Source organism: Amblyomma mixtum, chromosome 9 (assembly GCF_055824585.1).
Source record: "Amblyomma mixtum isolate Tamu chromosome 9, ASM5582458v1, whole genome shotgun sequence".
In the NCBI taxonomy this organism is placed as follows: Eukaryota; Metazoa; Arthropoda; class Arachnida; order Ixodida; family Ixodidae; genus Amblyomma; species Amblyomma mixtum.
In genome coordinates, this window is record NC_143020.1 from 97,506,972 (window position 1) to 97,521,159 (window position 14,188).

At 46.3% G+C, this 14,188-nt stretch overlaps 1 protein-coding gene across 5 annotated transcripts in view; it reads right to left on the reverse strand.

Moving 5' to 3' along the window:
• The window catches only part of Ehbp1 (Eps15 homology domain containing protein-binding protein 1), a 58,711-nt gene that overhangs the window by 17,871 nt on the left and 26,652 nt on the right, over positions 1-14,188 (reverse strand). For 3 of the 5 annotated variants that reach the window (XM_089560859.1, XM_089560860.1, XM_089560863.1), the window contains 6 exons: positions 12,617-13,014; positions 11,380-11,522; positions 10,302-10,653; positions 5,902-5,955; positions 3,150-3,196; positions 61-187 (listed from right to left, as the gene is read on the reverse strand). In XM_089560859.1, coding sequence (XP_089416985.1) covers positions 61-187; positions 3,150-3,196; positions 5,902-5,955; positions 10,302-10,653; positions 11,380-11,522; positions 12,617-13,014 — 1,121 coding nt within the window. The remainder of the gene's footprint in view (positions 1-60; positions 188-3,149; positions 3,197-5,901; positions 5,956-10,301; positions 10,654-11,379; positions 11,523-12,616; positions 13,015-14,188) is intronic. The other 2 variants (XM_089560861.1, XM_089560862.1) reach the window with 2 other exon arrangements.

Consider the following 14,188-nt stretch of genomic DNA (forward strand, 5'->3'; position numbering starts at 1 on the left):
TTGGGCAACGTGAGGCAATATTGGAGCAAAGAATGAAGGACACGAACAGACGATACTGACCGCCTTTCATGACCTGCCGCAGGTACGGCTCGAAGCGTTCGGCCAGGGCGTCCACTCGCTGCCGCTCACGCTCCAAGGCCTCCAGTTCCAGCTCCACGTACGTTTGCTTCCGCTGTGTGCTGGACAGCTGCACGAGACCCGGGACGACATCAAGAATAAAATGCGCCCACCATGTTGGCCAATTGTGTGGCTGCACCACATCAATACCACTGTTTTCACTATATACCCAGCAGTTGCTTCTTGCAGTGAAAAAATCCCGAAGGAAAATTTGCATAATGTGATGCAAGTTTTAGTTTGTTTGTTTGTAATGTTTATGGGGTTTAACGTCCCAAAGCGACTAAGGCTATGAGAGACGCCATAGTGGAGGGCTCAGGAAATTTCGACCATCTGGGGTTCTTTAAAGTGCACTGGCATCGCACAGTACACGGGCCTCCAGAATTTCTCCTCCAAAGAAATTCTAGCCGCCGCGGCCAGGATCGAACCCGCCTCTTTCGGGTCAGCAGCCGAGCACCATAGCCACTGAGCCACCGCGGCGGCGCAAGTTTTAGTGTAAGTTATTAAAGGAGTATAGATACCTAATTTTGGTGGCATGTCTTCTTCTCTACAATGATGTGCAAGACACTACTGTACTAGAGCCACCATGTGGTATTCACCTACATCTGCTAAATAATTTGTAAACAAATTTTTCTCTCAGGCTGTTTCGGTTTCAATAACAATGGCTGTGACGCCAAAGTGTGGTTATACGTCATGCGAGGTATGGAAAAACCATGATATAATCGCTACTTCATCGTTTCAATTCACTACAGTGCTGAAGCCAGCCTTCATCCAGAGCCGGAAAGACAACGAACGTAAAAGCAGCAATTATATTCATGACTATGTCATGCCTGATTATAATCATGCCTGATATTGGAGGCCACGACTCAGACTCTTGTCCCTCTAATTGAGATCTAGCACTAGTTTGTTTGCTTTCATCATTATTTCCCAAGGTAGTTTTCCTAGGTGCATGACATGGCAGTCATAGATTAATATGATGACTTAAAGGGACACTGAGGAGAGCCCTATTAATATTTTTTTATAGTAAAATCCGATAGTTCGGCATTTCATGGCTTTGTTGCCACTTGGCCGGCAGCGAAAGATGCATTTATTTCTAAGAAATTTGGATTCAAAGTTGAAAAAGTTTTTCCCGCCGCTCTGATTCAAACTTGAGACTCTCCTACGACGACACGGGACTAAGTGACGTGAAACATGACGTGCGCATGACGTACCGCAGACTCCGTGATTTCTGGCGGCCAGCAGTGCGGCCTAGCAGCAGCCGAAAAGAAAGCTACCGCCGGCCGCACGTTGAAGGCATCTATCGGCTACTGCGGCCGTCGCTATAGTCGCTTCGATTACGTTTGCACTGGCGTTTTGCCAGCGTTACGATGGATCTCGTTCTCGAAGTCGTCAACGAAGTTCTCGCAAATAGACACCTTTAGCATACCGTGTACCTTCTTACCGCTAGCGGAATACCGGGAGCCTGCCTACCGCCGGAAAACAGGCGCTGATTGGTCCCGATGCTTCAGGAGCGCGCATAGCTGCCAGGCACGTGGCGCCATCTGGCAACGTCAAGGAGATTTGCGTATGCATTGGCTGCGCCTCAGGGATTTGTGGCTTTTCGGTTCCTGGTGTTTCTAGAACCATTCGTTCTAGCAACACTGTTTTGTCCTATGACGTCGTCACGCTTGTACTTGCGAGTTTGGCCTGTGGCGGCGATACCTGCCTTTTGGTTCTTGCTCTTTTCTACGTTACAAGAGCTTTGTTGTCAGTATGAGTGGCGTTTTTGTAATCAGGAGCTGGTATTCTGTCGATACAAGCCAACTTCAATTTCTCCTCAGTGTTCCTTTAATGTTGCGTGCCCCCTAACATAGATTAGTATTGTGTCTTTCGAAAGCTGCAGCTGTAACTGCATGACTTCTTTCATCACCGCTAGCGTTTCACTGTTTCACGTGGACATTTCCTACAAATATTCACACTTGTAGCGGATAATTCCACAAATATTTTGTTTGTATTCGATCTAGTCCTTTCCCTATTGGATTTGCATTTCGATACCCAATTCGGTTTCTGAAAAGCACTATTCACGCATCGCTGCAAACTACGGTGCACCACCACTGCAAGCATCCACCGCAGTTCCACAGTGCTTCAACTCCACAGACTCTAAGTTACTGCCTTAATTACTGACTTTAGCTTTAAAGGGACACTGAGGAGAAATTGAAGTTGGCTTGTATCGACAGAATACCAGCTCCTGATTACAAAAACGCCACTCATACTGACAACAACGCTCATGTAACGTAGAAAAGAGCAAGAACCAAAATACAGGTATCGCCGCCACAGGCCAAACTCGCAAGTACAAGCGTGATGACGTCACAGGACAAAAGTTCTAGCAACTCTAGGACCCGAGAAACCACAAATCACTGAGGCGCAGCCGATGCATGCGCAAATCTCCTTGACGTCGCCAGATGGCGCCACGTGCTTGGCAGCTACGCGCGCGCCTGAAGCATCGGGACCAATCAGCGCCTGCTCACTGGCGTTAGCTAGGCGGGCTCCCGGCATTCCGCTAGCGGTAACAAGGTACACGGTATGCTAAAGGTGTGTATTTGCGAGAACTTTGTTGACGACTTCGAGAATGAGATCCATCGTAACGCTGGCAAAATGCCAGTGCAAACGTAATCGAAGCGACCGTAGCGACGGCCGCAATAGCCGATAGATGCCTTCAACGTGCGGCCGGCAGTAGCTTTCGTTTCGGCTGCTGCTAGGCCGCACTGCTGGCAGCCAGAAATCACGGAGTCTGCGGTACGTCATGCGCACCTCATGTTTCACGTCACTTAGTCCTGTGTCGTCGTAGGAGAATCCGAAGTTTGAATCAGAGTGGCGGGAAAAGCTTTTTCAACTTGGAATCCAAATTTCTTAGAAATAAATGCATCTTTCGCTGCCGGCCAAGTGGCAACAAAGCCATGAAATGCCGAACTGTTGGATTTTGCTATAAGAAAAATATTAATAGTGCTCTCCTCAGTGTCCCTTTAATGGGAGTACCTGATGAAAGCGACACTCACCTCACTTCCTTGGCTCAGCTCCTCAGACCTCTCAGAGTCCTCAGAGCCTGCACAAATACAGTGGTCACGTGTTTGAGTGTTGCGTGACAGCAGTAAAATAGATCCTGTTACCGATACATTAAGCTGATTGATAGCGACCCGGTCGAAATTGTGGAGCAAAAAAAAAAAAGAGAGAGAGAAAGCATTGAAACCACAAATTGCATTGCATTTTTTTTCTACTTGTCACTGTACAGCTCGCTTGCAATACTCCTAGAGCTAGTTTTATCCCACCACTAATTTTTAAACAGTCACTCAGAATTGCACAATGCAACAATACTTTGCAATCAACTCGCCTTCCACCTAAGCCTCTTTGTGTGCAGTTCTAGAGAATATTTCAACAAAACGAAATAGCTAAACTGTTCTGGCAACTCGTGGATATCCATCCAAAATAATTTCTCTGGAAGTTAACAGGCTATCAATAGAAAGCCTGAGTCTTCAAAGCTAACAAAGAAACAGTTAGAGGTACTTTGCTTTCACCTTTCTTGATGCCACCCTGAGAGCTATATGCCTACAAATAATATAGGTAAGTCTCGATTTGTCCAAACCAGGAAATTTCACGATCCATTCATTTTCTGCACCCACGCCCTCGGTCACACTGCATGTGCTGTTCTTTTGCAAATGAGAAAAAAAACAAAACAAGTGGACAAAATTTAAAACGAGCTGCTTGGGCACGAGAGTAGAAATGAAAGGAAGGTAGAGTTGTTTGGGTTTGCTGAAAGAGAGATGAACCAGTGAATACACGAAGCACTTAAAGGTGCACTGAAGAGGAATCTGAACTTGTCTTTTTGCCGCGGGAACTCAATCTGCACGTTCCGAGCTTTCTTAGAAACTGCGATTTAATGCCCTGTGTGGCCGATTTCCCCAATTAAATCGAATTAACGTCCGGCTCCCGCCTTTTTTTTTTTAATTCCTCGCATACGGTGGGAGGAGTCGACCAACGCGTGGAGCGCCTTTCACCCAGTCCCGTGGCGGCTTGCCGCTCTGCCATCGGCGGAGTAATACCTAGTAGTCCGTAGTAGCAAATAGTCCGCACGTATTTTTATTTCTTCGGGCTTATTTTGCGGCTATATTATCTGCAAATGAAACTATTTATTCATGGAAACCTAAAAAACAAAATAAAGCGAAAGCAAAGCCTCCACGGGACTGGGTGAAAGGCGCTCCACGCGTTGGTCGACTCCGCCCACCGTACGGGGCAGAATTAAAAAAAAAAAAAAAGGCGGGAGCAGGACGTTAATTCGTTTTAATTGGGGAAATCGGCCACACAGAGCAATAAGTCACTGTTTCTAAGAATGCTAGGAACATGTGGATCGAGTTCCCGCGGCAAAAAGACATGTTCAGAATCCTCTTCAGTGCACCTTTAAAGTTAATGCTCTTTGCAAGTGATTTTCCCACGGTGAACGACAGCAGAACAGCAGGAAAATGATGCAAAGGTAGAAGAAGAGCAAGATCGAAGTGAAGGACACCACACAGTACAGCATGATGTCTTCTCATCCTCGTTCTTTTAATTCCTAAATTTTTGAACTGCTCAGTCATCTTGTTCTATGAACAGGATTAATTAGTATCATATTATCAGCAGCTGACTTCTCCTGATAGAACAAATGGCAGAGGTGTTACCGTAGTATTTACACGACTATAAGTCGACATCTTTCAAAATTTAAAAATCCGAAGTGAGGACGGTCGACTTACAACCAAATGGCAAGACAAACGAGATATCAGGGACACTACAGTGTGGTTACAATTTTATGCTTGCTCTATGGCTTTACCCAGCGGCATTCAGCTATTCCGAGCGCTTGTTTAGAAGGATTTTTAAATTTTTTTAGCTTTTACTGCACACTCGGCACTCATGGGGAGTGTCGATAGTTGATGGAAGGGCCATTTCTCCAATTGCAGCGCCGTTCATAACGACAGTGTTTCCAGGGATTAATGGTAGCTGATGGAAGAGCTAACATCGCTCATGCATAGTTCCTCTCTGATTCTGTTTGACGCATTATACTTGACTGCCGTCCACATTTCAACAGTTTTTACTGTCCTAATTTGTCAATCATATCATCATGGATGCTCCAAGTCCGGTAAGTATTCGGCGCTTGTTCACGGCAACATTCAAGAGGGCTGTCATTCCATAAAACAAAGAATCTGCGCTGCGGGCCGCAAGTTCGATGTTTCGGAGCGGGTAGTGGAGGTGTGGCCATTGAAGAGAATATAATTTTTCCCTCGTTCCTTGCGATGTCATGGTGTGGTTATTTGCGAAGTGTGGGGTTTCCCTGGACGACAACATGCCGTGGCCCCGGTAGCAGCGATGACGACGGCAGTAAGTGTGGATGAGCTGTCCAGTGACTAATAAATTTTCATTGTGGAAGGTACCCACAGGTACGCCCCTCTTTTTTTTTTTCTTTTCCTGACATGAAATGAGGGGGGTCGACTTACTTTCAGGTCGACTTACAATCGTGTAAATACAGTAACGTAAAACCTAACATGAGCAAAGAGAGATGACTGCAGTCAAGAGTCCCGTTTTTGTGAAATACTGCAAGTAGAAAGAAAGCTTCAAGAAGAAACAGGGAAAATGATCGAAAGAGCCCCACAGCACCTTGCAAAGTGCACAGGTCGTCAATATTTTCAGAGGTATTGTTACCACACTGTTGGATCAAAAGAGATGAGGTTGCAAAAGCATGCAGGAGTGGTACAATGCACATGGCAAGCATGATGGTCCACTCACCCCCCAGATGGCGCTTCTGGAACTGGTAAAACCTGGTCGGCCGAAAGCTGCTTCCTGGAGAACCCAGACCACCAGACTTGAGCATGCGCTGACCCTCCACCACGCCCCTCCCCCTACCTTATTACACCAGTGCAGCAAATGGACATGCATGTGCATCATGCGGGGTTGTTATACGGGGTGCGAGTGGCTATTAGAGACCGGTATAAATGCCTCTCCTGCCTAGCCTGTCATCAAACTTGTACTCAAACTTGGTACAGATGCTGTGCTCAGTGGTGGGTTTGACCTGTACCAAGCATAGTGACATGTGTGGCTGGTTTACCCAAAACGAATTGCAAAATACCGCTGTTGTATGTATCGTACAGAGGTGAGGCTTAATGGTGGGTCTGACCTGTACCAAGCACAGTGACATGTACGACTGGTTTGGCTAAAACGAATTGTAATGTAGTGCAATACTATTTAAACTTAAACAAAGTATAAGGCAGTGCGCTCTGCGCTACATTTTTTTTTCAGAAACAATTGTACCTCGCTTGTGTTAGGCTTGGCAATTCTCGGTTCCTCCAATGTTCCTGCAATGATGAACCACTCTTTCCATTTTTTCAATACGGTCCACCACAAATCACGGTTCAGCCGGTGACATTGGAAGGAGAGGCATTTACACTTGTTACTAATAGCAGTGCAAGTGGCAACGAAAAAAAAACAAAAGCTACAACAGGTCTAGTTCCAGTCCTGAATCCACCGTCACCCCATAGTGCGACCACTGCAGGTCACAGTCACGAGAACTAGGGCTGCTGCAGAGGCGACTCGCTTCTTCCAACCTAGTGACGTGTCCCATGATTAAAGGGAAAACCAAGATTTTACATGGTCCATTACTAATGCACGCGTACAAATCTGACCAAAATCAACGTGCAATTCTCCTCTTTGTCAAGATTCGACTGCAGCATGGAAAGTTCTTGTGGCTGGCACACAGGGTCCTTACTTTGTCGGGAGGCTTCCATATAGCATGCATTAATACGTAGTAATGAACTTTATGGAAACATTATGACTGGAGTCTTAAATGTCTCGCTAACTTCACACTGTGCTAGAAAAGCTGACTGTGAACTGTTACACATCTATTCATGTGTGCCACAAAATGGGTTGTCAATAAATATACATTACCTGTTAACATAAGCTGTTTCGATTTGTAATTTAGTCGTCTTTATGTATGCCGAATATGCTGCTGAGGAATTATTTCTCAGGCAGAGAATCTAATGCCACAACTGAGGCTGCTTGAAAGCCATGTAGTGCAGTGAATGGCGGTTGAAAGGTTTACCTCTGGAAAACAGACCACCAGGCTCAAAACAGCTTCTGGAGCACGGGGTGAAATTTGTGAGACTGAGTAAGACATCAAAGTTATAGATTGCACCTCATGTGTGAATTCAATTAATGCACAAATCAGCGCATTGTTAGCAAAAGCCTGTGCTCTGGGGTCCCAACTGAGAAAAATTAAAACCCATATATAGCTTGGAAATACAGCATTAAAACATGCGCATTACCTCCTCAAAAGCAACAAAAAAAAATGCGTGAATATGATCTGCAAGAACACAAGAAGTCGTCATCATTGCAGCCAGCATATGTCCACTGTACGACAAAGGCTTTTCCATTGACTTAAACACATACATATACAGCAAAACCTCATTGACACGTTCCCGGTTCACATGATTCCCTGGTTCATACTCTAAAAATATTAAAAATGTTCCCTAGAGCAACACTATTCTTGTCCTGGTTTATATGTTCAAAGATAACATGATTTCCTGACTACTGCATTAAAAAATTCCCACAAATACAAGACATATAATATGTTTACTGACTAATTGCACATGTGAAAACATACAAGTGGGCCAAATATGGAGGCACACAGTATGAGCTAGAATGCAGCAGCAGCCACCTGCCTTATTGGCTTCTCTGCAGTGCTTTGGTGCAAGAAAGCAATGCACCAAAAAGAAAAAAGAAAAACTAGTACACTAAACCACAAGTGGGCCATTCCTCCAGGGACGCTAAATGAAGAGAAAAAATGCACCAGCTTCTTCGTGGAGCCTAAATGCTAGGAGGCGAAGCATTTGAGAACTACAACAATGTATTTACATACGAGCGGATAGGGTCTGGGGAACGCAGCACGAAAAGCACAAACGCTGTGGCAGTCAGCCGTTGCGGTGGCTTCCCTGCATCGTTTAGGCGCAAGGGGGAGAAGCTTTCAAAAAAAATTGACAAAGATTTTTGTTACTTTCGACATTGCCATCTAGGGACCTATGTAATTTAACACAATGTAAATGCAGCCTGAATTCTGTGAGCACTAGATAAGAAGCTGTTGACCTTGTGCCAGAAATGCTATATCACATTTCTGTAAAGTGAAATTATTAATAAATGTCTTCGTACCTCATTCAATACTTCTATTTAACCCTTTCACTGCCAGGTTTGTTTACTCACAGCTGCACACACCCTGCCGGTTTTTTTTTGCATGTTAGTTTCCTGGAAATTTTCTGCTAGTAACGCACTAAAATGCTCTGCAGGGCATGTAGACATGTTTATTCAGGATAATCTTATAGATATTAGTTGTACCGAATCAAATCTTCCAGCACCAATTGTGCCTGTCGGATTTCCTCTTCTTAAGCGGATTTTTCGGTGGAAGGGGGACTTCATCGCTGCCATCACTCGACAAGGCAGTTAGGTGGGCTCCTTCCTCGTTCTCATTATCACTGGACTCCGAATTCACAAGCAGTTTTGAATTTCTTCGTCCATCAAAGCACGGACGAGTGTGGCACATTGCCTGACATGGCTCCTGTGCGGAAACCAAAACGAAGCGACTTGGATGTGGAAACATGCGCGCTATCTGTTGTGTAAAATTTACCCTACAGGATCTATGAGTTTGTAGCGTCTCTCCATAGATGGCGCTATATGTTTGCATTGTTTTTTTTTACACGAGTATTATCGGGAGCAGCAGGGGGTGAGTTAAAAAGCCAAAACGAGTTAACTCGGGAGAGGCAAGGGGGTGTGCATATGTGGTAGCCTGAGTTATCTCGGGAGTGGCGGTGAAAGGGTTAAGACATTTGGATGGTCCGGATCATATGTTTTCCCGGTTAGCACGTTTTTCCCCACATATTTTAAAAAACGTATCAACGAGGTTTTACTGCACTTATAGATGTCCCTAAACTGAAGTGAGGATTGCAATTCATGAGAACTGCAATACACCCGTTACACAGAAATTGGCTTACAGGTGCAACCCTCTACTTTCAGTGGCATCAGTCTGGGAGTTTAATAGAACTTGAAAGAATGCAAGCTGCCATTTTGAGGGACAAGGTGAGAACTCTGAGCAAGAGAGTAAGCCGTACGGATCTCCTTTCCTTATCAAAAGTAGCTCTATTGCTTGAATAATCGACTTGACCCCCCCCCCCCCCCTTCCTTGCGAGTTCATATAAATAACTCAAGTGCCAGTCATCATGGTAATAATGAAGCCTCGTGCTTATGAGCATCCTGGTACTATACCACATGCAGATGCATGGGTGCAACTAATAACATCTTTCAATAAACGTGCCAGCAAGCATGTGCTGCATGAAAATCAGAGGAGGACGCAAACCTTCCCGATGCTTCAGTCGTGCAAACTGGGCATTCCAGTTGGGTGCAAGTCTGTGCTCTTTACCACAAGTGCAAGTTGTGCTCCCGTACGTACCTTAGGCAGGATTGATGTGCATGCAATGACACCTAGTGGTTCCACTGTGAGCTTGTTCAGTACATATTCACGGGCAAAATAACCGATGCCAACAAACTTGTCGTTCATATGGGTGGTAAAAGTGATTTGTCCATCTTACCAGTCAAAGAACACTGAGCAAAGGACACTGAGTGAAGTATCGCTAGCTTCCTGTGGAGCCCACTTGCCCCTGAATAACACCTGGCTATTGCAGGTTGGGGCACCTGATTCTGCCCTTGGCTAAAGTCACTACAATGCCTTAACAATGCTTTAGGTACTTTAAAGTGTGATGAGACTTTGGGAATGAGCACTGATATAGTTTCTTTTTTTGGAGAGAGACAATAACTGCCCTGTAAAAGCCCATGCTACAGAAAACGACAGTTTTGGAAGTGAAACCAGGCAAGAGTACACGATGTGTTGCTCAACGCACAATGCATTATGACAGCATAAGCTACGACAGCTCCCACAAGTACAATGTTCTCACACACTTATGAGCCAACTACAAGACTCTACATCCAATTGCTTGGTCCTTACAGCTTTATAGCATCACCACAAAAAGTTGTCCCTGACAACAGTTTTGACCACATTTGCATGAAAACAGTGTTGCACACTGCCACTACCGGCAAACTGAAATTAAGACGATGACATGTGAGCGAGGGACTCTGTGAACTATACCCACCCTCTGAGAGCCTCACGCTCCACGAAGAAGGCTGCCGCGCCTTGGGGTCTTCCTGACTAGCCGCATCCTCAGACGCCTCCTTGAGGCCATTGGCCGGCTGGCCGTTGCTGGGAACCAGGGTGTCGGGACTGCCGGGCTCACTGACGCTGTTGATGCTGTTGTTGTTGTTGTTGTTGTGGTGGCCCTGTCGAGCCTGGGCGATGATGCGCCGCGCCCGCTCGCGCAGCTCCTCCTGGTGTTGCCGCTCCTCCGCGGAGCCCGGGCTGAGCTCACGGGTGGCGGCCGGTTGCCGGGCCTCTTCGAGGAGCTTCCGCGCCCGCTCCTGAAGCTCGGCCAGCCGAGTGGACGGTCTCTGTACGCGGTTGTGGAAACGGTAGTCACGCGGATGTTCACTGACTCAATAACTGAAGGCAGTTAAACGAGTGTCGCTGCAAAACATTGCAGTTTCTTACTTTATGACTCATAAGTGGCTTTGCTATAAAACGTCAAACACTCCAGTAGTGGTTCACAAATGCTGACATACCTCTGTCATTTCTGCTGATGATAAACCTTTTTTCCCATGCTTGCTCTAGCCCTTCTTTGTTAATGACATATGTCTGTTAGCTAAGCCTAATAAGCTTGATCCTACTATGGCTGACTATAGAACAACTTTGGAAGACTAGGCAATTTTAGTTAAACAAATCAAACAAGCGTGATTAGTATACAAAAACTAAAAATACAGGACAAAGACGCTGTGACGCAGTCTCTCGTAACACCTAACTAAAAAGTTTTCTTCTTCATCTAAGAGTGGTAATAACCTGTTACTTCTGCTGATGACCCTTGCCAGTTAGCACATATTAACATCTATCCCATAGCTCTGTTACATCGGCTAGGTGACAAACCATTGCTGTCAGTTATCGAACCAATAGGAAGAGAGAAAAAAAAAGAAAATCACTGACCTTAACCTGAAACCTTTGTCCCTAACTAACACGCCATAACTGCACTGCTAAGCACCCGTACAACAAGTTAACAAGGTCGGCAAACCCAAAATATCGAGAAGTGGTGTCAGAGAGTCCCCACCAAGGTCGGCAAGACTCACAGTGACACCTGCCTTCTTTGGATCGATAAGCGGGGACACGAGTGGTTCGGGTGGCGAGGGCTGCTTGGTGGGCGACAGGTCGAGCACTCGGCAAGCCACTCGTGTATCCTGTTTCTCGGGAACGCTCGACTGCGTGTCGGCACCTGCAAGCGACAGCGTGCAATTCTTATCATCAAAGAGAAACATTGATGCAAAACTTTTTCATGTTTTGTTTGTTCGTTCTTCAAAGCTGCCAGCACGAGGCTTTATCGTTCTTTGTGATGCAAGACGCAACGAGATTTATCTCGATTGATTGCACCAAGGCGGAGCTGATTCTATGTTGTTCCAGACTGCTGTGGTTACTTTGCATACCTTATCTGGAACGTTCGTTGTGAGCTTCAAATTGAGCGCGGCTGGCATTTTCTTTGACGACCGCCAAGCAAGCTTGTTGCTTTCGCCGCCACTCAGTCATTCAGTTCAACTTGGGCGCAGATCAGCCTAGTAAACAGTTTCTTTTGGAAGCGTTCTTTCGCTGTCTTCCTCACTGCCTGGACTGCTATCACTACTACGTGACAAGTCGAAATAAGTCGCCGGGGGGTTCACGTAAAGAGACAGGACTATCAGGAGCAGCTGTTAGGTTAGGTTAGAATAAACAAGCGAAATGACTCATCAATCAATAGGTAATGTGAGGCATTCATACCCATCTGCTCGGTTGCCATTCGAATATAAGCCATGTTCTAGCATTGCATGAACAACAGAGCACCTGCACAAACTCAGTCGCTGGTTTGCAGCATGGCCTGTCGGCCACACGGACCGCTGTCTAAAGGCCCTCTTTAACAAGTTTTCACAGACAAGACTTCGAGATATGTGAATTTCAACACAAAAACCTTTTTTTTTTTTGAGATGAGCAATGACAAGTAAACAACACCTATTTAAAGTTTGTTGTGAGACATCGAAAATTTAAAGAGCGTTGGCTCTTACTCATCACGTTTCGAGATTTCGTGGGGTCTGCTACCACCCTGAGATCGCAGCGCCATCTGTGACAGCAACTAGAAAACACATCTCGCACTGAGACTCGTAATGCCATCTACAATAGCACTGCAGAAACAACCGTATCAATTTTTCATATCAATTCTAGTAAATCAAACAGTTAACGCTCATTACTTCAATGTCTTCCAGACAGTGGCAGCCTTTTTCAGCTTAACCGGTATTTTGAGAAAAGTGAGTCTCGAGCTAACAGCAGTTTACGCATGTTTACCTGGTTTCTCAGTCTCCTCTTCGTCGGAGTCGAATGGGTTCATCAACTGCTGCCTCGTCATGAGCGGCTGATCAGTCCGCCCACCTTCCCTCCGCGTTGCGTCTCCATTGGCACTCCTTTCCTTGGCTGTTTCCTCCTTGGCGGATGGTTTCCCTTCCGCCTGGCTCTTCCTCAACTCTCTCCTCTCCGTCTGCGTTTGTTCTACCGGGCTTATTTCCGTCGAGCTTTGTCTGCTGAGACCCTTTTCCAACGAACCTTGTTTGCTCAAGCTTTTTTCCACCGAACCTCGCTTGCTTAGACTACTTTCCGTCGAGCCTTGCTTGCTTAGGCTTGGCTTCACCGGGCACTCTTCTAAGACGGGGGAGGAAGGCACATCACCGGAGTTATTGCTTAGAGGCCTGAAAAAAGGAGACATATGGATTGGACAATTACTACCAGCGTTCATTGGCAAAAGATTATACAAACTACAAGCCTCAGTATGATGTGTTTTCTTGCATGCACTTAAGACACTAGGAGCTCATTAATCTGGGCCCACATTACTCCGGAAATTTGGACAATTCAAAATGTCGGCTCAGAGCCGATCAATGCTCATGCAAGCCTACGGCATTGGACGCTCACTGATTTGGACGTTACGGGTTTTCACCAGTCAATTCTAACAGGTTCCGAAATCGCGTCCATATACCGTATTTACTCGCATAAAAGGCGCACTTTTTTTCCAGAAAATCTGGCTCAAAGTTCGGGGTGCGCCTATTACGCGGGGTAAAATTTCCGAAAATTTTTCAACTTGCAAAATTGAACATACCGCATAAATGCACTCGTGTACGAGCCGCACCCCGTTTTCCCGAAGAAAATATTAAAAAAAAAAGATTCGTGTTAAGGGCTGCACCGAAACTTTCCACGACCCACGCGGGAATAGCCTTAGAAATGCACGCGCCGAGCCCTCCGCGGTCAGCTCCGGCTGCGCGCAACCGGCGCTTGATCGCGGAGGCCACACACGCGCACAGGAGCTTCCAGACGCCGCCCACGGAGGACGCTCGAGGCCAAGCTCATCATCATCATCAACGTTTTCCTCCGCCGCGAGCTTTCGCTATCTATATTGCCATCAGCATCACCAGCTCGCTTTTTTTTTTGTTGTTGCTACCAAGGGCTGGGATCTGCGGTAGTGCGTCAGTTCATCGTAATCGGGGCTTTGCCACCGAGCGTTGCTGTTTTAGCACGATGGGCAAGCACATTAACAGCTACACGGCTGGAAGTTTGCTCTCGAACACGGCAAGCGTGCGGCAGGTCGGAAATTCGACATGGCCGAGAAGTGCGGCTGTTGCGACTGCGGCGTGCCTAAATTTTCGTACGCGACTCCAAGCGCCGAGGCTTTCGCGGGCCTAGGTCGGGAACGTTTCCGGCTGGAGATGAAGATTGCCAAACAGACGTTTAAAGTGAGCATCCCTGAAAAAAACTGTGTGCGGCTGTTCTACGCGATGTCGCTGTAGGTGCTGTGGGTCCGCAGCAGCTGCGACGGCAGCAGCACTAGTGAGGACTAGTAGTCACTTCAGCAAAAACTTTGTTAAAATAAAG